At 36.4% G+C, this 23,666-nt stretch overlaps 1 protein-coding gene across 5 annotated transcripts in view; it reads right to left on the reverse strand.

The window, feature by feature from the left end:
• The window catches only part of LOC145668101 (uncharacterized), a 104,571-nt gene that overhangs the window by 11,779 nt on the left and 69,126 nt on the right, over positions 1 to 23,666 (reverse strand). For all 5 annotated transcript variants that reach the window (XM_081735624.1, XM_081735623.1, XM_081735626.1 and 2 more), the window contains exons 4-6: positions 12,258 to 12,486; positions 6,669 to 6,979; positions 3,674 to 3,903 (exon numbers count right to left, since the gene is read on the reverse strand). In XM_081735624.1, coding sequence (XP_081591750.1) covers positions 3,674 to 3,903; positions 6,669 to 6,979; positions 12,258 to 12,486 — 770 coding nt within the window. The remainder of the gene's footprint in view (positions 1 to 3,673; positions 3,904 to 6,668; positions 6,980 to 12,257; positions 12,487 to 23,666) is intronic.

Genomic DNA, 23,666 nt, shown 5'->3' on the forward strand with positions numbered 1-23,666 from the left:
GATAAGGGCGTAACTAGCAATTCTTAAATTTTTCAGGAGAGCAGAAAAACAAACGCCCTTGTCCAATTAACCATCGTATTCACACAATATTTTTGGAGACAGGCGTTCGCTACGGAGCAGAGATATTACCTTAACAGCACCTAGACACATACTGACATGTTCAAACTTGCAGAAAATACATTTATCTCATTTCACCGGAAATAAGTCGATACGCCCTTATCCAAATAACCCCTTCAATTCACTAAATTCTCACTATTATGACATACATTAATTTCAATATGGCACACACTGAAGGTTTCAGTTTTTCCCTATAACATGAAGCGTTCAGCGAAAGGTGTAATAGTAATTTTTAAGGTTTGTGTAAAGGGACAAGTTTCACCGATAGATGTCACTACAGTATTCATATCTCTCCCATGTATTTTTTACCTTTTACGAAAATTTACAATTTCTTTTATAAATTTCAATCTAGAGACTTCAAATTTTTAGAGAAGGAACTTCATAACATATCAAAGGGAATAATCCGTGCCGAGTTTTTATTTAGAATTTTCTTCATTGTTGAAACAGCTTCATTGTTATTAAAGATTTGGATATCCATTTCAACAATCAAGTCATTTCAACAATGAAGAAAATTCTAAATAAAAAATCGACACGGATTATTGCCTTTGATAGATTATAAAGTTCCTTTTCTAAAAATTTGAAGTCTGTAGGTTGAAATTTGTACGAGAAATAGTGAATTTTCGTGAAAGACAAAAAATACATGCGAGAGATATGAAGACTGTAGTGCCATCTATCGGCAAAACTTGTCCCTTTAAACCAACCTTAAGTATTTCCTCATTCACAGACTTGCTAGAAAATTAATATTCGGCCACTGTATTCATTCCCTGCATGATGTTCGGACACCTAAAGATGTTAGATAACATTTCGTTTAACAATTTGTAAATGACCGCCACTGGTCTGGGATATTCTCTAGCAGCAAAATTGAATGTGGCATCCCGGAAGACGCAAGACCCAGGATGGTAACACCGCAACGAAGATACTCTATGACAAATCATGCAGAAATTGAATGCAGAGCTCCTAAACCAATCAATAAGAGTACACTGTACTACTTGGGATTTGGTAGCCGTAGAACAACATGAATGCCAACACCGAATCATCGGTCCTCACCTCACCTCTGGGAAGAACATCGAAAGTGGACAGTTTACAACTAGCGCCGCGTTGTTTGGTTTGGCGAACCGCTTTTAAGATATTTTGAGCACTCGTCATGTGCGTATATGTAAACGATTACACTAAGTCACGAATCCTTTGTATCAACAAGATGATGTACCTCTGTAATGATGTGTACCTTTGGAGGGAAGAGGAATCCTCAGTAAGACTATTAACCTTGATATGTGCGACATACACAAATATGAAGGGCTTTCTGCATACCTTCATGCTTCTGCATTCTCTGATCAGAATGAGTTGAGTTGATTTTAGTTTAGCGTCCCTTTCAGCAGCGAGGCTATATGAGACGTGGACCTACTGATTAACGTGGAATCCGAACCACATGAGCTCCCGCCGGGAATCGAACCCGGGTCTCCCACGCCAAAGGCGTGTACGCTAACCGCTTAGCCACGAGGGAGCTCTCTCTGATCAGAATGGTTTCAAGCAGCAGAACAACGTCATCCCCTATAACGGACGGGTCACATTGGTGACTGAACTTTCGACAGTTTCAGATACTCCCTTACTGGCCTGTCGTTACATTTAAACTGTACTTCACTGAATGCTATGCATAATTACCCTTGAAATACAACCGATTTATGGGTAAGTACTGAACGTGCCTGGACTGAAACATCTGGGGAACGCCTGAGTGACTTCGTAGACACACTACTAAGTCGACTGGGTAACGCTATTCAGGCTCAGCTAAGTTAGACACACATGTTACATAATAAGACTATTCATGGCTTTCGATTGATTGTTTTAACAAAAGAGACACTGACCAAAGCTTAAAACCCACTTTATTTTAAATTATAATTTGTAACTGTTTCGGATATCTAGCATATCCTTCTTCAGAAACAGTTACAAATTATAATTTAAAATAAAGTGGGTTTTAAGCTTTGGTCAGTGTCTCATTTGTTAAAAAAAAATGTTAGATAAGTGTGTCTGAATTTTTAAATTTACAATGCTCAAGTAAGTATCCCGTATGTCAATGTTATGTAACTCGCGGCGGACTGTGATTGTCGACGAAGGATGTAGGAGGTACTGCTTGAGTCCCTCGTCATTTGCCCCGCAGTCGCACGACTACTCTGAGTGATAATCGGTTTCGATGATTGACGGTACATGTCACTAACAGATTTCTTCTGACCACTGTTCCTTTTCTCCACGCTTTTTTGCCGCGTATTTTGTAGGCTGTTATCACTTTGGATACAGTCCCTCGCGGCTTCAACATATTTGACACTTTCGTCACCTTCGAACTACATAACCAAGCGCTTAATTTTTGCCCTCTATTGAAAATGTTATTGTTCATTTTACATAATCAACGTCTGCTCAGTTCATTGCATACTGCCGTTCTACTGCTCCTCATGTAGTACATAGTATACTATAACGTATCACTACCAATAGCCCAGCCCTGCCATCATCGCCTGACCGTTGCAACCCTAGACTTTTAACGTTTCCAATTCCAGGTGATTCCATTAAATTGACACGTTTTTGTATTTCAGCTGTACGTTCACTTAGGCAGGTCGTATTTTGCCTTTCATTCATACGTATCTGCTACTATCTCTAACAACCTTGTTATTGTAAATGGAATTATGCAGCATAGAAGTCTGACAAAGCACAAGAAATCACCCAATTTTTGATCTCTGATCTGTATTTACGTTCTCGGTCAACAATGAGGATATATATAGAACAAAATCTTTGATGCGTCTGTACTAGACCAGCAAGCACGCATACAAGTTCCAGCAGAAACTTTACAGTACACTAACCTACTGCTCTGGTAGAAAGTGGGTCAAGTTGAACTCTCGAAAATCCGAATATAGATTAAAATAATAAATAAAACATCGTATTTGCATGTTATTTTTTAAACGATGGATTAGTACTTTACCATGAATTTAAGTAATAAACTCGGTTGTAACCAAAATATTTGGAATGCTTCTCACTGTATATTATCCTAAACTTATCGCTAAGATTACTATATTATATATATATATATATATATATATATATATATATATATACTATAGCGGATCTAAGAGGAGGGCTATAGCGGCCTCCCCTTGACGCTCAGGTATAAACTGGGTAAAATGGGCTTAAATCCTACTTTTTTTACACTGGATAAAGCGGCAAACTATGATTTAGCCCCTCCCTTGATCATACCCTGAATCCGCGGCTATAATTATCTTAATCCTTATTCTTTAAGTCACGAAATCAATTTCAAAACTAATATAATCTTAATGCTAATGGATTACTTTATCTCACTTTACATACGCAAGCAAAACGTGAACGGAAAATTTTCATCTTTTTCTGTAAGTTTATTTCTTTGTATAATGAACTGCTGATATGTAAATGAGTTAACCGAAGGAAATCTTTCCATCGAACAATGAATTGTTTCATCAATATCGAACAACTCTTAGTTAAGTTTTCTACTTCTTCAACCACTGAGCTAAGCATTATTATTATGGAATATTTATTTACTTACTTGATCCAGCGGCGAGTGGGATCTAGAAGGTTCAAGAGTTTGTCGGCATACACTCTCTTTGAGGCAGTAAATAAGATCACCTCGAACATCCCTGAGACCCTTTCCAAAAATTCCCGAAAGAATGGGCGTGTCCTCACAAAAACACGATAGCTACACTCTTGAAAAAACACTGGGAAGCTAAAAGAAGCATCCTCTAATTCCTGCAAGCTACAATGCACTAAAGTCTCGTCCTGAAATTACACAAAGGAAGCGTAGAATTAGTGCTACGAACACAAAATTTATGTCAAAACTACCACAAAATCACTTCTTTCCAACTATTTTAAAATTTATTATTTTTTAAAATCAATATGTCGTTTTAACTGTATTCCTTCCATTTCTCCTAGTCGCTATGATAGCATTTAAGTACCTTCCACTGTTTGGAACTAGGATTATTTACAGCTCATGTACAGTTTAAGAAGCTCAAAGGGTCAGTCTCCTTCCCTCGTTAAGTCGTTACTATAAAATAACACCCAAAGAATGCAACAACCAACTATACCCTCGACACAACTTACCTGTCAAATTTCCAACCTATCACGAATAGAAGCACGGTCCTCTTTTATTTGCTTAAACTTTCAAGGTTGTAAACTTAAGAACATCTTTTTCCTTTTTTAGTGCTAGAATATACTTTTTAGTTTTAACACACTAAAAACTGAATGAAATTTCACATGACCTGCACACCAACAAGCAGTCAATTTCTCCCTCCTCTCAAAATTAATAACTGCAAACAGAAAACTGCAAATTGCTTTGCGAGCCATAATGAATAAAATACACACAGACTTTTGGTAATGGTTGGGCTTTAGCGTCCCTTTCAGCAGCGAGGATATTTGAGACGTGGATCTATAGCTTAACGTGGGATCGGAACCACAAAGGGTGCTGCAGGGAATCAAACCCTGGCTCTAGCGGATCCAGAAGGTTAATTTAGAAGAGGGTGGATCACCAGGAAGGTGAACGTCAAAAAGCTCGGGCCTTGGAAAATAGAAATACCAATACCGCCTACATAGTTTAAAGTATTTAGGCATATGTACTATATTGGATGTGTATTATTTTGGCGCCTACTATTGAGAACTGACGCCTGTGTCAGAAGAATTTTTTTTTCAAGCACTATATATATATATATATATATATATATTCATGCCACTGCTGAACATCGTCAATCCACTGCTGAATGAAGTTATTTCAACTCATTTTTATTAGTTATCTATTTTTTCCACGTTATTTTCCAGTGTTTCTTGATTTTGTCACACAATCTTATACGCATATATTTTCTAGTTTCCCCTTCTGTCTTGGTATCTAGTTCAAGAACTGCTTTTCTCCATCGATCGTAATTTCTTCTCGGGAATATCCGTTCCATTGCCACGAAGTTAAGTGTTACAATAATACAAATCCAATTTGATACATAATCCTGTATGTTTTGGCTTAAATTATCTAGGCATCATACTCGTACTTTCAGTTGCCATGACGACCTGGCGTCCAGAAATTTTCGAGCTCTGTGTATGATAATAATAAGTCTGTATTATATATATATATATATATATATCGCAAAATCAACTGAGCTTAGACTACCCTTCTGAGGGACAGGGTGGCTGCCCCACTGCGGATCTTCCATTGAACGTTAGTCTCCCGCACCACTGTTTGATGACATTCTATAATAACAATGATCAGCAACTGTACATGAGAATGAGGAAAACATACAGATTATACCACACATAGCACTCTCGACCCGATATAAATGGTTACTATATAATATAATATAATATAATATATATATATATATATATATATATATATATATATATATATATATATATAGATAGATAGATATATATATAGATATATATATATATATATATATATGGACCGACCACCCTAACACACAAAAAATTCAGAGTAAAATACGGATAGAAGGATAAGATTATTTATTAGCAGCTTTCTAATAGTAATTAAAACTATACAGTTCTCAGTTACAAAGAAGATACAACCAGTTGTTTATTGGGTACATAACTTAACAATGTAAACGTACGAAAGCATAAGACGCAACTGTCATTTTCAAGTGTGTAATTTTGCAGAAGTAAATAAGTACTACAATTTTATTTGTGAGTAGTTTCACAATTTAAAGACGACGTCACAGCATTTAATCTATTTAAAAGGGGAACATGCCAAACATAATAATCAAGAAATTATCGCAGTTGACAATGAAGATGAATCTGTTTAACAACACATTGATAAAAGATATAAAAATCACTCAGCAATCCTCACCATTCTGGAGAGGAAGACAAGTGCCAAGTTGCGAATTGCGGTCCAAATTACTCCAGAACACTGTTGTCAAGGTTAGTATTATTAACCAAAAAATGTGTTCCTTACGTTTACACTGAAATTACGACGTTCGGAGCAATGACCCATTTCATTGTTCGTTTTAATACAAATGACTCTAAATTTATTATTTTCCATAATGTTTTATAAAATGATCGTAGTCCTTTCACCCAACTGTACTTTTCTCAATGTTTCAGCTTGAATTTTCAGGACTCAAAATAGTAATAAGTATATTTACATAACTTTAGTACAAACTTGCTTCATGTAGCCAACTGGGATCTTCTCTGCGAAACTGAACATCATATGTAATAACGCATGAACAAATTATAATTACTTGTTAATGCATGCTGTAGTATACAAATTTATGGCTTAAAAATAAGCATCTACCTTTCTTCTTATATAATTTCGACTTCCTTTGGAGGTCTCCTAAGCAACTCCTCTCTTGCTGGTATTTCTTTTGTTAGTTATTTATCCACATGAAGGTTTCTAAAATTTCCCCTATAGGTATAAATAATTAAGAAAAGAAATATCAGCAAGAGCGAAGTTACTTAGGAAGATCCCAAAAAAAAGAGGAAATCATCTTTCTGGATACAAGGTTAGTGCTTATTTTTAATCAACATATTATGTTGTCTTGATTGCAACTTACCAAATCGAGTACTAAGGAAAATTCTGGACTGCTCCTTGTTTTAAGAGGTAGGGCAGGACATCTGGCCCTCATATCCGGCGTAAGAGGAGGAAGGGTTTTGATGAAATAATAAGGATCAAAAGGCTCCCAATCCTCCTCTCCAGCAGCATCGGCCTCTTCTGGCTGTTGGTCGTAGTAAGAGGCGCCTCCAGTCATCGGCTGCCCAACAGTAGGTGCCGCAGAGTGGCACGAAAGCGCGCTCGCCTCAGACACATCCGTGTAACCACAAGGTACACTGAGGAGTGATGCGTCTTCACGCTGAGATCCCTCCACTAGAAAACAACACATCAGCGACATTAGAAGATTTTTGTTGCAGTTACATACGAAACTTCAAGAATGTAAAATACAAAGTTGACAGTTAACTTTATTTAAAAATAAACAAATAAATAAAAATAGGTTTCAATGCAATTCCACATTTAGACGTTCAGGGCTAATATTAAAAAAAAAAAAAAAAAAAAATGCTATTATCCATGCTATAAACATATTTATACGTTGAGAATTTAACTGTGATTATCAAGATAACTCTATGTTGATTTTTTTTTTTTTTAATACCTACAATAATTTACGAAAAAGCAAAGACGATTACTGTTCGAGTTTTCAGCTAATAATCTTTTTTAAAAGATACTCTCAACGTTAATTTAGTGGCTAGCGCGTGCACATTTGAAGAACGGGGTCTCGGGTTCAATTTCCGGTGGGGAAGCATTGAAATTCAAAAGCATTACGTTGGTTCGAGTTCCACCTTAAACTGCAGATAGCCTCGGTACTAAAACGGGATGATAAACTTTATCTTGTTTACATTTGCACTTTATCTTGCACGAACGCCAGTTTTTAAATGAACATAGAATGTAGTAAATGCGTCAATCACGCACAAACGCAGAAGTAACACAACTGTTCATTTATTATCAGGTACATGTCTTAGAGAAGATAAGCACAGCAAGGATAAAAACTGTTGGCAAATTTCTACTTCATAATTTACACTTTTATTTTCGCGTAAACTTTTTTATTTCTTAAAAAATATCCTTTGAAACTCAAAAGCAGTTTTCTATTATCTACAAGTATTGCTATTGAGATCGTTTATTGCGGCTACGATGGTAAGATCTACAGCGCTCATCTCCGGTGTGTGGGGATCCTGGTTCGTGCCACGTTTGATTTGTGGTGGACAAACAGGTGTAGATGGGGTTCCCGCGGTTGTCCTGTTTCCTTCCACTTTCTGCATTCTATCATCTTCATTATCATCGCCACCCTCTCCTTTAGCCTTAGTGCATGATCGTGGAACATCAATCTTAAAAAAAAAAACTCAGGAATTTCAAATGCATGAATGTTCACACTTATTCCCGATTCTTTCTCCCCTACGTACAAAATTAGCTCAACAGTTCTCAACGGGTAACAAAACTGAATGGAAATTATTATTTATCATTGTACGAGTTTCACAATAGCCACATACTCTAGAATGGCTTCACTTTATCTCTGATGACCTAAAATCGTACAGGGCTATAAACTGCGAGCACGAGGAACGATCATCACTTTTTATAATTATTTATTTTAGAGAAATCATGAGCATCAAATTAAATCATTCTTAAGATAAATTTTCCCGTAAATTTTATTAAATGTGATCTGATGTAGAATAATATATGGGGTAATTTGTTCACACATGAAATTAAGTAATTCATGTATACAGAAAATAAACACATAATTAAAGGACTTACATTCTGAAACTACGTTATGTTCTCAATATATGGAAATACACATACTGAGTAACAAAAATTAACACAAACACATATAACTGAATTACTTACCATATAGAGCGTGGGTAAAAAATCCCACTACACCTTTTCTTCTCTGCAAAAATAAACTTGAGTCTGGTAACAGACGAGTATCATCATACGATTATAGGAGAAATTTGGTCCATTGAGAGAGACTACAAGAACAATAAGGATGTCAAGAGTTCGGTTGGTGGCAGATACGAACGTTTTCAGTGTGAAAACGCTTCTGTGTGTCCATAAGCGGCAACATACCAGAAAAACCTTGAGTAACATCGTGCATGAATTCAAAGCTTCGGTTTGGTAGCGATAACTTACTAAGCGGAAGAAAAGTGCTCAAGACGCGCTACGAAGCAGGCAACCTTTCACTCGGAAACTTTTGCTGCTGTTGCCAAATCACTAGTTGGATCACACATCAGATCAAGAAAGAACATGTGCCGTAACCACACGAAAAAAAGACTTTAAAGTGAAATTTTCCACCTTGTGAATCAATACACAAGGGTATGGAGAAAAATCAAGACTGCATATGCATTATCACTGGAACAATTCCCAAAATGGGTGAGGCAGAAGGTAGTCCTGTTTACTGATGAATATGCTAGAACACCTCGTAGATTAGGGAGAATCCAAACTTCTATCAATAAATTGAGAAGAATCTTCAGAATATGAAGGGACACGAAAGTGAACAGTCCATTCGTTGTTCATAAATTACCAGACTAGTGATCAACAATTAATAATTAGTAAATAAGAATACTAGGTGTAGTGGAACGTTTTGCCCACTTCCTATTTTGTATGAAATTCAGAACGAAAATATGCAACTGAACCAGGGATCAAATGATAGTCTGCGGCTTACCGTGCCGTTGCCCTAGCTACTATGCTACTCAGTCTTTCATTGGACTAGCCAGACGTCTTCACTCTTCAGGCCGGTATTCCATCATTCAGACCACTTTGTTTTTCTTCTGCTGGGCTGGGCTACTTGTTCCAGTGTTCCCATATTAATACATATCTCTAACAGATGCACTTTACAAGATCAAACTAAACGTACTTACATGACAGCTGTGAATATAAAACACTACATAAATTCACTTGGGTTTCAAGAAAGGCTCGAGACAGTCAGGAAAAGGAAGTACTGGACCAAAAATATTGAATGCAATGCCAGAACGTGATGATGTATAGCCAGATTAGTTTAAACACGTTTCAGGAGGGAGGGGGAATGCAAAAAAGTTTTAAATCAGGAAGAAAAACATACACATAGTTTAAAAGTTATTTTTCTACACTATACCGTATGGTGTGGTGTATGACGTTAGCTGTACTTGCAATAAAATTTATATTGGAAACACGAAATAAATACAGTATTTACAGAATTGAATTGAAAGAGGTAAGGCTAAATCAACCAGTACCTAGTGCTTAAAGAGGGATTTGAACTACTGCTTGAGTTCTATCCGAGACACTCAAATGTGGGAGGCATTAAGAGCATGACACTATGATTAATCTCTCCCGCACGCTCAATGAACTGCCACAAATCAGTCCCTTCCCGCCTATCTTTTGTCTTCTCAAGTATAACCTCCATCTTGGATCAAATATTCATAAGTCAACACTGTTAAAATCAGTGTTACCGCTGAAATGCTTTGCTGGTGCACAAATTTTAAACAATGCACGAAAGTGTTATCGACAATGCGATTCAGACTCTCTACTTAATTGTGTTATACACTTATGTGCAAAAGTAAAGAATAATTTAATCTGCAGGATGTATCAAACGGAAGAAACTGAGACCCTGCAACAAATTGCTGGAATTCTTGATGGTAACAGAATGAAAACAGTATGAAGAAAGGTAAATAATGGTCAATAGGAAAGGAAACGTACAGGGTTATGAAGACCAGGAAATGCATATGGTATTACACGAAAACAAGATTATTTACAGGAACATCAGTAAGTTTGTTAGCTCTCTGCAATAAGATATGTAATGACAATGCTGAGGATGAGGTTATCACTAAGTGGCTGGGGCATGGGTTGCCATTTTTGGGTTAGTGACTCCTGAGCTCGAGAATAGATCTTGGAGCCATGTGATGGCGCGCAATTCATGTCCCACGTACGTTCAGGTCTGGTGATTGACTAGGTTAATTATAAACGTTTGGCGTTCGAAGTCTCGATTGGGACGTGTATTATCATTCATTAGAATGAATTCAGGGCTCACTGCATCCCAAAATAGATGAACATACTGGTCCAGGATGTCAACCTGATGCCGTAATCTATGACGGTACCCCATCGGAAGACCTACTGAGGCACTCGAGACCCAAGGATGATCCCGACCCAGACCATGATTCCTTCACCCATGTTTTGGTCAAGTTCAGTAACGTTAGCTGGAAGGGACCATGTTCCAGGCTCTCTCCAGATGCATACACACCGAGAATCACTGGTGAGATAAACCGGGATTCGTCTGTGAACAGAACACGAATCCATTGCTCCTGGATTTATGTGTGATGTTCTCTACACCAATTTATACGTGCTCATCATTGAAGCAGAGTGAGTGGAACACTTGCTGGTCGTCAAGCATACGTGTGTGTCTCTCAGTTTAGTCTCTACATGGTGGTAAAGGTGGCAGCTGGAAGAACACTATCGCGATCTGAGGCGGTGCTGTTGTCTATCGCACTAGCTGTTAGGCGTAATAAATGGTACTCCTGGGCAGTAACATTTCTTGGATAGCCTCTTAAGACAAGTTTTCGATCTGTTTGAATCGTTACAAGGACAATGACAATAGTCTGAGCCCTCTCCAGTCATTCGATAATTTATCCATGCATAGTATCATCAATATGGTTTCTTTGTGCAATTCTCCTACACACGTACTGGCAATAAGGCCAAGAATACGGACATGTGTGCTGTTTGTGACTTTTCGAACACAAATGCTGGTGTGTTAAACAGAACTCGTCACATATCCAACGTCAGTGGGTATCTATAGCGCCGCCAAGTGGTAGCATCTGGAATAATGTATGGCACAGTTTAGGACTCATCATTGGATAAACTGAATGATTTCAAACTTTTTCTTTTTAGTTTTTGAAATTTCGCCTTATTCTTCAGTTCTGCACATGGGTGTAAAAACACTAAAAATTATGCAAGAATCAATAGCTTTAACAGTAAATAAAAATTTTCATACGTTAAAGCATCTAAAATATACAAAATCTGCGAACGGTTTCGAGGCTTTTTCCCCCCTTCTCAGCGTATCTAAAGAAAATTTGTCGCTATACAAAAGACATGATGTATGAAATTCTCTGCTTGTCCATTCTGCAAATTAAATGTGATGGGATAATAGTACAATAGCTTGTAGTTCGTAGTTCGACTGTAGGAGTTCCTTCTCTTCCTAATTGATGGGAAATGAATGGGAAGTCCTTGGTATGTACTTCCGTGTAAAATCACAAATAAACACTCAATTGACGGTCTGCAGTTCAAGACTTAACTGAATTTTAGGCCAAAATCATAAATTGAGCTTTGCAGAGAATTTCATACATCACGTTTTTTTAAGTAGCAACAAATTTTCTTCGAGGTGAGAAATGCCTCGAAACCTTGCATCTCAGCATATTAATCAATACTCAAACTATTGATTAACCACCAGTGATTAATCAATAGTTTCTTTTTTAATTTATCTATCACATTATAATGTAAAAGCGGAAAAGGAACTCGAAAATAATTTATGCTCTTACTTTCGATAATAATGCTACAGAATTTCTAATTCTTTATTTTCCACAATTTTCTTTTATTGCAAAACATTGAACTTTTTAAAGCAAGAAAAAGAACTTACTGCTTTCGCATTTGTCTTCCTCTTCGAGTAGACAGGTGAGATCAGGGGAGGTGACAGCTGCTACTTCGCTAGCAACTTCCGTGCTCAGCCCAAGGTCATCAGGTGGTGGACTCCCTTCGAATGGTTGCTGCTCATACACTGGGCTGAACAGCGACGGATTTCCATCCGACACAACGCCTTCCCAATTTTCCTTAGTTTCCTCACATTCTGGGCCTTCCGCATTTGCCATCTACCAGAAGAAATAAACCATTAGAAAAAAATAAGGATACAAACAGTATTTTTTAAATGTAAACATTTCTTACACTTACCCCTTTTAAAATCTTTGGAACATATATTATTTGAAGTCATTTGACTGATATTTTACATTTATTTAATTACAGTCTAAGTCCGGCTTATGTAAGCCTTCTTAGAACCCTGTACGGTTGTGGGCTGACTAGAGATGTGAGTCGGGTAAATACCCAGTGGGTAGGTAAATAAAAAATGGGTATTTACCCCTTTTGAATTTACCTACCCAAAAAATGGGTATTTTACGAAAGTTCAATTATTATGATGTTTTAAGAATTGCTAACCGTACCGGTGACGTTTTTATGTATTTTGGGGTCTCTCGAGCGTGATGTCTCATTCATTCACTATAAATATACAAAAATAATAACCAATTGTCCCCGTTCAGGTGCGGTGCGGGTTTGCAGGCAATTTTAACCATGGCGCACCGGCGGTACAATTTTGGACATTATATGTTATTCTAGGTTAAAGCGATATCTAAATCCTATTTTTTAAAATAATTTTTCTCGAAGAACTTCATAGGTAAAGAGATCAAAATATTGAGTCGAATGTTTTGAAAGGGGGAAATGGTGGGGGTGGTTGTTACATTTTCTAGACGAAGCTCTCGTGTATACCTATACGTACATCAAAGTTTGATCAACGTTGATCAAGCCAATCTTAAGAAATAATTCACACCACATTTTACGTCATCGCTCACGAACAAATCAGATGGAGAATCAGAATCAGAGTTGAAACTTGAGGGATTAATATCTCTTCGGGGTACCTACATTACCACCCACTTGTCGTCTCAAGATTGATCTGGGGCTATTTTACTATAGGTTTACTTATCCGTCTATGCCCTTTCTTCACCAAGGTATGAACGGCTTTTAAACTTGGGTTAGTTTTACACCAAGACTTTAAAAAAAAAAAAAAAAAAAAAAAAATCGTAGTATGACTTCAAGCCTTAGGTTGTCCAAACATAGAAATCGTACATAAACCCCCTGTGTTGAATGTTTGGGAGACAGCCCCATCTACAAAACGCCATCAATTTTCAAGAACCCTATCAAGTTATTGTGTATTTTCATTTGAGAACAGATGTTTTGAGAGTCCTTCAATCCAACAGTTTTTCCTGAAACGTGAAATTTTGAAATTTTAAAACTCTCAGAAATGTTTCACAGAAAACAACTCAGACACCCGACACACAAATAAAAGATAAACGAAAGCTGGATCATGTATCTAAAGCATTACATATTAGGGGCTATAACTAGTTGAATAAAGACAACCAAAATTATCAAAATCTTTCCGAGTCGAATATTATGTACTTCAAGTTAATCATGAAAAAAAGTGTGCTCTATGTCTACTATTTTCGAACTTAAAAGGACATTTTAGAGTAGTTTTGTCATGAAAGGAGAAAATGAGTTCGATATATTTGATGTAGTCGCACTTACAGGTATTATATGAAAATATGCTGAAGTAAAAAACATTACATCAATTTTCATCAAATGTACAGGCTTTCCTTAACTTTTTATGGCTTCTTAGGATCAACGTTACTATTTAGGATTTTTGATAGAATCTTAATATTGACGTTTCTTAAAACAAATACCGACGTATAGAAGGGTAACGAAGTCTTACAGGAAGTGTTGAACGAAAGCCTTCGCGATCACATTAGTGGGTGTTCCCTGTCACTTCTTGGTCACTCTTTGTGGATTGAATTTTTTAAAGAAAATTCGTCCTTCGTATTCTCCCCATCAAGGTATCGCCTGGTTACAAGTTACTTGGATGCTCAACAGAGTGAAATGCAAGGGGAAGTTTTCTCCAAATCTACATTTATAGTGTAACGGTTGGAGGAACTTGAGAAATGAATCTATCATTTATTTCGTCATTTCAAAGTCTGAACCTGTTTTTGTTGATTTCGCGTTGTCAAAAGATGCACATTGCTTGTCTGAAGAGATCATGAATGTTCTGTAAACAATAAAACCCTGAAAAAATTTTAGTAATCATAGGAGACAAAGCGTATAACATGAGAGCAGCTTTTATAGTAGTAAAACAGAAGTATTGTAATATATTATCTTTGGGTTATCTTGCTCATCTCCATTTGCTTTGTTCTGACATCCTCGGATGTCCATCGGTAAAGACATTACTGGGAAGCGTAACTGATGTTAATACAAACATGGACATCACTTGCAAGCACTATTTACACAAATATCAAAGGAAAAAGGATTACAATTGCGTTAAAGTTGCTTGGAAAAACAAGACGAGGAAGCCATTTACGCTGCCTCCAAAATTTGCTTGTCAATAACACTAGGCTTCAGACGCTCGCTGTGAGTGAGGAATTGTCATTACCTTCAGAAATCAAGAAATTGAGAAAAATGGAGAAAGCAATTTCATCAAACGCGAACCTAAGGAAGAACTTAAATTTCGTGTCATTAATACCAGGAGCTGCTGACAGACAGAATACTTAATAATAGTGTATGGTTAGTTTGGTGACAACTGACTTCACTTTCTTTGGTCATCGTCATGTTTATATTTTCGTGTTGGTTTGTTCCACTATCGAATTCTATACTGTGCAACTGATTGGACGCCTCAGGGGCACACTAAGGTAAGGATTTACGGGGTAGATGGACAATTATTTTCTGCCAAGGATAACAGAAGGAAATGTAGTGTAAGTAGAAATAAAAATAATGGGAAGTAGCTAGGAAATCCGTACTGTGTTACTTAATAAATATCAAATTCATTCTTTAATTGCTAGAAAAAATGATTAATTTAGTGGTTATTTAGTGCTTCTGTTGCAGGTGATACGAATGACCATTATATTTTTCATTGACAACGATAAAATTCATTTATTGGTAATTGAAACATAAAATACCCACTAAAATACCCATTTTGGGTAAATACCCGGGTATTTACCCGATGAAATAAATACCCAGGTATTTTACATCCCTAGGGCTGACACATGTCAACATACCCTCTCTCTGTATGTGTGTGTATCATTCCGCGCTCTCTCAAAAATTCACATTTTTGCTTCGAAAATCTTATGGATTTTCATACCTACTAACGTGCGCCAATGGAACAAAGTGAAATATAGCGTCAAGCATAAGTTTTTCTTTCTCCACCTAGGTCCTGACTAGTGCTGTCGAAATCGGTTTTTGAAAAAACCGAAAACCGGTTTTTGAAAAAAATGAAATTTCATAAAACCGAAATGTCGGTTTTGAAAACCGCTTTTGCGGTTTCGGTTTTGAAAACCGCATTTGCGGTTTCGGTTTTGAAAACCGCAAATGTCACAAAAATTCTACAGCACTAATATCAAGTAACGATGAGAAAACAGCAAAGAATCTTTCCCCACACCGGCTCTCAGTTGCCAGATGGAGGGAAATTTCCCTCGGCGGCTTAGGGGAAAATGATCAAAATTTGCAGAAGGAAAAGAAGGTATTTTTTCTTAAAATGTCCTAAAGTGTAGGGAAATTCTATACTTTTACAATTGGCAGAATAAAAAAAAAATAAGCTGCAATTTCTCAAAGAGGCACGGCTATCGTTATTGGGAAGTAAAAAGATACAGAATAAAATATGATCGGTGTTTCCGTCTAGTATAAACTATTGCAGGTGTCTGGGACTTGCGATAAGAAGCCAGTCGACACATGCAAAACCACAACATTCACATTTATCGGAGTGGCAACAAATCAAAAATAAAATTGTGTATTGCGATAGAGATTTTCTTTCTTTCTTTTCTCTTTCTTTATATTAAGAAAGGGAGGTGGTGCCTTTTTGTTAACAAAAGAAAGAGTGGCAGTACTATTTTTAAAAATATGGGGAGAGAGTAATAATAATATAAAAGATGTCAGTCTAAGTGGATGATATTTCAAATTGAATTTCATGAGTTGCATGTGTAGTGATCTTAAATAGGGATATACCTTATTATATCTCTGAGTGTTGGCTTATTACCCTATTTTAGCGGGTACCACCCGATTTTCAGGTTATATATTCGTCCCCCGCTTAAACATATCTTAATCACGAAAAACCACCCGCTTTTTGGGATTGGAGAAAAATCTAAGAAAACTTAGTTGATAAAGTGTTGGTATGATATATTCCCCGTAAACCGCTACACCTTTGACAATCTCAATCGCGATTGAGTTAAATTTGGACTCGCGCTCAGGCTCAAGCTCTGGGCTATCTGAGCAGTGCGCGTGTGCAGAATCATTTGCTAATAAGAGATCTGCTCTAATGCACAATGGTTTTCTTTGTATATTTCATGTGTTTTCTATGTAATGTATTGGAGGTTCTATACGAATGAATATTCGTTTGTAGATGTTTTAACAAACATACTTGAATTATTCATACCTTCACAAGCTACAAGAATGCCGAACGACAATTTCAAGTGTAACTTTAAAGACTCTTATAGAAGCGAATTTACGTTTCTTAGCCAGGGCAGAACTCAGTTTGAAGCAAAATGTACAATCTGGAAAACTGTTTCGTTTGAAAAGTAGGATGCAGGGAAGCAAATTGGACCTCCCCTGATTTTTATATATTTTGTAAACTATATCACGAGGAACACGAATCTGAAGGCGTTTTGACATTCCGACCTCCGGAACTCGAGATATTAAAACTTAAAGTTTAATATAGACGCTATATGAAAAAAACACAATATTCTCTATACGAAACATATTATGTCCTGAGAGATATATAAAGGTAACCAAGAAAGTTCTGTCGCTTTTTGTGGAATTGTGTAAAATTGACCCTCATACCGTGAGTTTAATGCGAATGGAGATAAGGCGAAGATCAGTTGTTGGTGTGGGTATATCCGACATTCTACCTGGTTGTGGAAGTTCAGTTACAACGTAAACGTATGTAAGGACGGAGTGAATATGGAACCTCCACAGAGCGTCATAGGGGCGTGTATGCTGTACGAGTTCCAACTTGGATCAAACGCCACTGTAGCGGGGCGGAAGATATCAGGCCTTTGGTGAGGGTGTCGTGATTACGCAGACAGTGCAAGAGTGGTTTAGCAAGTTTAAGAACGGTGACGAAACACTCACGAAAGACGCACCACACGTGCCGGAAGACCAACACATGTACAAAATGAGGATCTTCAGGTAGCAATTGAGCCGAACAGACATGTGAGGAACTGGGGCTAACATTCAATGTTAGTCGAGAAACCATTCGCCAGCACCTCCATCAATTTGGGAAGCACTACAAGTTGGGTCTATGTGTCCCAGATGATTTGTTTCCGGGCCAGAAAGTCCTCCTGTGTGTTTGGTGGACTGCTCACGACATCGTGCATCGGGAACTGCTACCGGGCGGTCAGAGAAGAACATCAATGCAACTGTCTACTGTCAGCAGTTGAGCCGTGTTCAAGAAAAACTCAATACCCTGGAGCCAACACTTCTCAATCGCTAAGGGGTTCCCCCATTACGGGACAACGCTATGCCCCACATAGCTAGAATGAGCCGGAACACCATCCTACACCTTGAATGGGAAACACTATTGCATCCGCCATACTGTCCGGACATTATACCGTCCGGTTATCACCTGTTCCTTTCCTTGGACACTCACTTTAGAGGACTCCAGTTCAACTCCGTAGTAGAGGTGCTAAATGCACTTGATACCTTCTTCGCTTCACGGCAAACCAAGTTCTACCGCGAAGGAATCCATGCCCATCCCGAACGTTGGCAGAAGGTCATTGATACTGATGGGTACTATTTTTGATCTTCCAGGTACGTCTTTGGTGACATATCTATGCTCTAAGTGATAGGTCAAAAAGCGACAGAACTTTCTTCGTTACTTTTATACATATTACATAAAACTACTGTATAAGTTCTAGTACCTCGAGATCGGGAAATCGGAATGTCAAAATTCGTTCAGATAATTGCTAATTTTGGTCCAGTTTACAAAATATATAAAAATCAAATAGTGTCCTTTTTGCTTCCTGGTTACTTTATGTTCGAATATCTCGAGTTCCGAAATTCGGAATGTCAAAATTCCTTCAGATTCGTGTTTCTCGTGGTTTAGTTTACAAAATATATAAAAATCAGTTGGGGTCTAGTTTGCTTCCGTTTTCACTGATGTTCGAATATCTCGAGTTCCGAAATTCGGAATGTCAAAATTCCTTCAGATACGTGTTCCTTGTGGTCTACTTTACAAAATATATAAAAATCAGATGGGGTCCAGTTTGCTTCCCTGCAGCCGAAAAGTACATTGAATAGTCGTCAAAGAAATAACTAAAAAAAAAAAAAAGCTAAGGATCGAACGTCAGTATTTGTCACCCTAATTTAGCTGTGACTTGTACAGCCATCGAATTATCCCTTTCGCACTGTGCTGCACATATTACCATAATAGTCTTGGAGCAAATAAAAAAGTTAAAACACACATATAAATCAATACATTTGTCTCGATCGATAGATGCTTTCACAATCGTTAAAAGGTGTAATTAAAAACAGCAAACATTGTTTCTACTTTGAAAAGGACAATCCCTTATGAAACCGCAAACACGGTTTCGGGCGGCTTTCGCTTTCGAAAAGAGCTTTTTCGGTTTCAGTTTTGAAAACCGCTTTTGCGGTTTCGGTTTTGAAAACCGCTTTTGCGGTTTCAGTTTTGAAAACCGCATCTGCGGTTTCGGTTTTGAAAACCGCATTTGCGGTTTTCGGTTTTCAGAAAATCGGTTTTCTCAAAAACCGAAAACCGCAAATGTCACAAAAATTCAACAGCACTAGTCCTGACCTTCGGACCCCAATTTTTTTTTCTTCGAATTTATGGATCGTGAATGCGTATGAGGTATCATTCGAAAGTTTGAATGATTCTGGCAATGATGTGTGAACCATGAGAGAGAGAGAGAGATCATGTTCTATGTAGATATTTTCTAGATCATGACTAATGTTGGAACTTGTAATGTTTTTGTGTAGTAACGAAAGAGATTACCGTAAGTGTAAAATAAATAAATAAATAAATAAATAAAAAGTGCAAAATGAAGAAAATCAATATTCAGTTGCAGAAAACTGATTTCCTGCGGGTGAATTCCTGTGTATATGTGCAGTATTGCATCGACATTTACCCATTGGTGCGAAAATGTGACATGATTGATGCAGTGTTGTCATATAAAAAGGCTATTTAATGCAAGTCCATAAATGGATGTTTTTTGACAGAAACGCGGCCCCTGGCAACACTGTTGTAAAATTACTGCAACAAATGTCTTTTACGTTAATTAATGAGAAGCAATGAGAATTTGCACTTAATTGATTACACGAATTTTTATGCAAAAATTTGCGATATCTACCACATAATTTGAGATCTTTATACCTACTAACTACGTCAATAAAACTTGGAAACAATACAGTTTAAGATATGTAATATTTTAAGATACATTTGATCCACATACCTCAAGCACGCGTTCTGCTAGGAGTGCTGCCCAAATTGCTATAGAACACCTTTCTCCGGGAATTACCTTGAACTTATGGATCGTGACGCATAAATGTGGGCATCATTCGAAAGTCTATTCATTCTAAAGGTGACGATGTACGATCCATAAGTCTAAGGTAATTAAGATACGAGCAGGAGCCCTCTAAACGATACTTTTTATTTACTTATTTATTCTTCATAAATTTCGAACTACATTTTTTGTTCGAAAATATTTTTATTTTCATCCTTGTTATCTATTTCAATAACTAAAAACAGCATCTCGAGACAAGAGTATGTGTTATATTTTGAGGTCCTGCATTCGGGCTCCTTTCCTCAGATTTCCATTTTCTTGAAAATTCCCGAATTTTCCATCCGGAGGCACATGCGATATCATTCGAGAGCCTCATTTGTTCCAAAGATAATTTTTTTCCGAATCATGAATCTAATGTAGAAAAAAAAAAAAAAAACTTCTTACATGAAAGTCTAAAATTTTCTTTAAAATCCATGATTTCAAAAGGTTAACTGGAAAAACATGATACTACTTTTTTTTTTTTATTTTTTTTTTTAAATTCAATCTATGACATGTTACAGGGTTTTAAAATCTGGCCAGAGATTTTTCTCTGAAATGTTTACTAATCTTTGCATCACCATTTCCTTACCATTTTAAAAACACCAATACAAAAATCCTACATTGTAATACTGTTAATTCTTACGACGTATTATGACCTACTGTGAAACATGGCTTTATGATTCTGAACTAGATCAAATATAAATTACATCACTTTTTAAATATTTGGTGTGATTTCTCAGGTATTAAGTTTAGCAAAAAACAGTTACAGAGATATATTTTCCACACAACTATTTATAACATCTGGAATTCTGAAATTTGTATATTTTTGAATAGTTATATCATGTTACGGATGTAATACTCAGGATGTATTTAAAAATCACCTACGTATGTTTATGTAACAAAATACTATGATTACACATGCACAGGAACTGTAAGAATTCCTATCTTAGTAATTTATATATATGTACTTCATTCATTTCAAGGATTCAAACATGAGAAAGATAAACTTCTTCAGGAATAACAAATAAATTTTTTAACAATATTTATTGAATTTAAAAACGTAAGCTTAAATTTTGTGAAATAGAAAATACGCGATGGAAATTGTTTTTAAGAATATGCGAAATTTCTGGAAATGTTTACAGCACGTATGTTTATTATTTAACACGTCTGTATTGGTTTGCTACTATTTTAGTTGCCCGCATTTCTGTGTAGAAAAAATCAATACATAATATCATGTTGCAGGAAACGAATATTCGTGACCTTGTCAGACCTTACTGATAGAGCGATAACATACTCACTAATATGTCCCAGACAATGTGACGCCCGTCGGAGTCTACCATGTAGCCGACAACCTTGAATTATTAATATAATTGATATTGTCCGCTATATTCAAATTTTACACATAATTAGTGGGATATGTATTTTTATACATGACCTTATTGTCGTGTATACGAAGAAAACGTTCAAAAATAAGTAAATTAATAAAAACACTGCAATCTCTCCTAATTATGTCTACAGAAATAAAATGACTAATGCCATCTACAGTTCAGTTTAGATGACTCTTTCTTATTATTATAGTATGCTATGAGATTTTCGTATTAGCTTGGATGACAGAAAACATAAATGAAGAATTAAGGAACCATACTTGAAAAAAATCATTTTCCTTACTATGTAAATATCTCAATTATTATTTCTGAATGGCATATAGTGTAAATAAGTGGTAGTCAATGAACGTTACACATGGTTGTGTAACGACCAATTGGAGTAAATCGATTAACTACACTGTAACATATCCATTTAAAACTCAAACAGGTTTGTACCCCAAGGCAAGCATCCCCGCCGTTAAATGAACCCAGTTTTCCTTTCTGAACAGCGATGAGTTACAATAACATATGAGTGGCCGCACCATCATACATTGACAGTGAGATTAGTCTTTCTATTTCTTCAACTCGTATAATAACAAGATAACCGAATTTTCCATGTAAATGGTATACTCAAAATTTAACTGATTTAAACAGGGTGAACCTGAAAGATGTGCATAAATTCCGGGAGGTGATTCGTGATAGGGGTGCCAACTTGGAATCGACAGTCTAATCCTGACAACTGGAACGGAACAGAAAGATATGCACAAATTTCGGGAGATGATTAATGACATCAAATGAAGACAAAGAAGTCCTCTTGTATGTTGTCGAATTCCGGAGTTTGTGCATATCTTTCAGGTTCACTCTATATATTGTAATCATCGATGAAATAACTTTGTAGTTTCAATGCATTAGAGTGGTTTGGACTCTCAAACTGTAGGTTCACGTCTCATATAGGCTCGGTGCTGAAAAGGGACTCAAACTCCAACCCACCCACCAACTACCCTTACGTCAATATTTCTTTTGGCTCTGCCTATGTGTAGGCTTTAGCACTGAAATACGTTACCTGATATACCACAATGTTTAGCGTTTTAACGTTAAAGAATTTTTCACTCTATAATAATTTCGACGCGATTCAATGTTAAACGCATATTGTATATTTTTCATAATTATCTAACAATTTGTTACTTTTTCACTCTATAATAAAGATGACATTTTGAACTTTGTTTAATCAGCCAACCAGGGTATTCTATTTCTTTTCCTCCATCTCCATTAAATAAGTCAATTCTTCCTTGAAGATATTTTTTACCTGAGATAAGAATACATGTACTGAAAATTTGCCGTGTTTCTTTTTCTATCCAGCTTTTTAAAATGTCTGTTCTCAAATTTGTTATTTATGATATAAATGACTAAATAATAATAATAAAAATAAAACAAGTTATATCTTTTGCATATGCTTCTTTCAATTAAGGAAGCGTAAGAAAATTAGATGAACAACTCTACCTAAAGCTGGATTGTGGCTACTGACACGAAAACTAAGGTAATCTATCTGGTTACTGTGCGAGCTGGTTGAAGAAACAGAATATTTTTTACAACTGCTATGAATGATCAGTACTTTTGTCAGTTTACCCTTTACAGTACATAGGGCTCCACCGAAGCAGAAATATAAAACCGATATCGACAGAATGTGATCAAAATAGATGTTAACTCGGCTTCAGTTCAATTTTCATATTCTTGTAAATACATGAACGATCAAATTATGTGTATTTTTTTAAAAATAATTAAGCACTAAACCACACACTATATATATATATATATATATATATATATATATATACACATGCGCGCCGACTATGTGGGTACTCCGGGGCTCCAACACTCACGTAAATAATCTTGTTTTGTTTAACGTTGTAACAAGATTTTTAGTTTGGGCCTGGGTTTGAACCCGTTTCTCTTGCGTTTAAGTTAGCCGTGTTACAGACTGAGCTAGGGCAGCCCAACTTATCCTTATAGTACCGGTATATTTTATCACAGCACAGCCCTTCATGACAGCGTTCATAGATTTTAACTAAAAATAAATCAATCAAATATCGAGACTTCCCTGAAAATATATAGCCTAACACGTCACGCCACGCCATTGATATGGACCCACGTACATCTTTGAGAAGTCGGCGCCGTTTATATATATATATATATATATATATATATATATATATAGGGTTGGCTGGTTTAAACCAGCTTTTTTTTTTTTCCCAAAAAAAGCAACTGGTTTAAACAAACAAGAAAACAAAACGAAAAATGTTCGTAAAAGTGTAACCATTCGTAAAATCT

Source organism: Thermobia domestica, chromosome 13 (assembly GCF_964235325.1).
Source record: "Thermobia domestica chromosome 13, izTheDome1.hap1.1, whole genome shotgun sequence".
Classification (NCBI taxonomy): Eukaryota; Metazoa; Arthropoda; class Insecta; order Zygentoma; family Lepismatidae; genus Thermobia; species Thermobia domestica.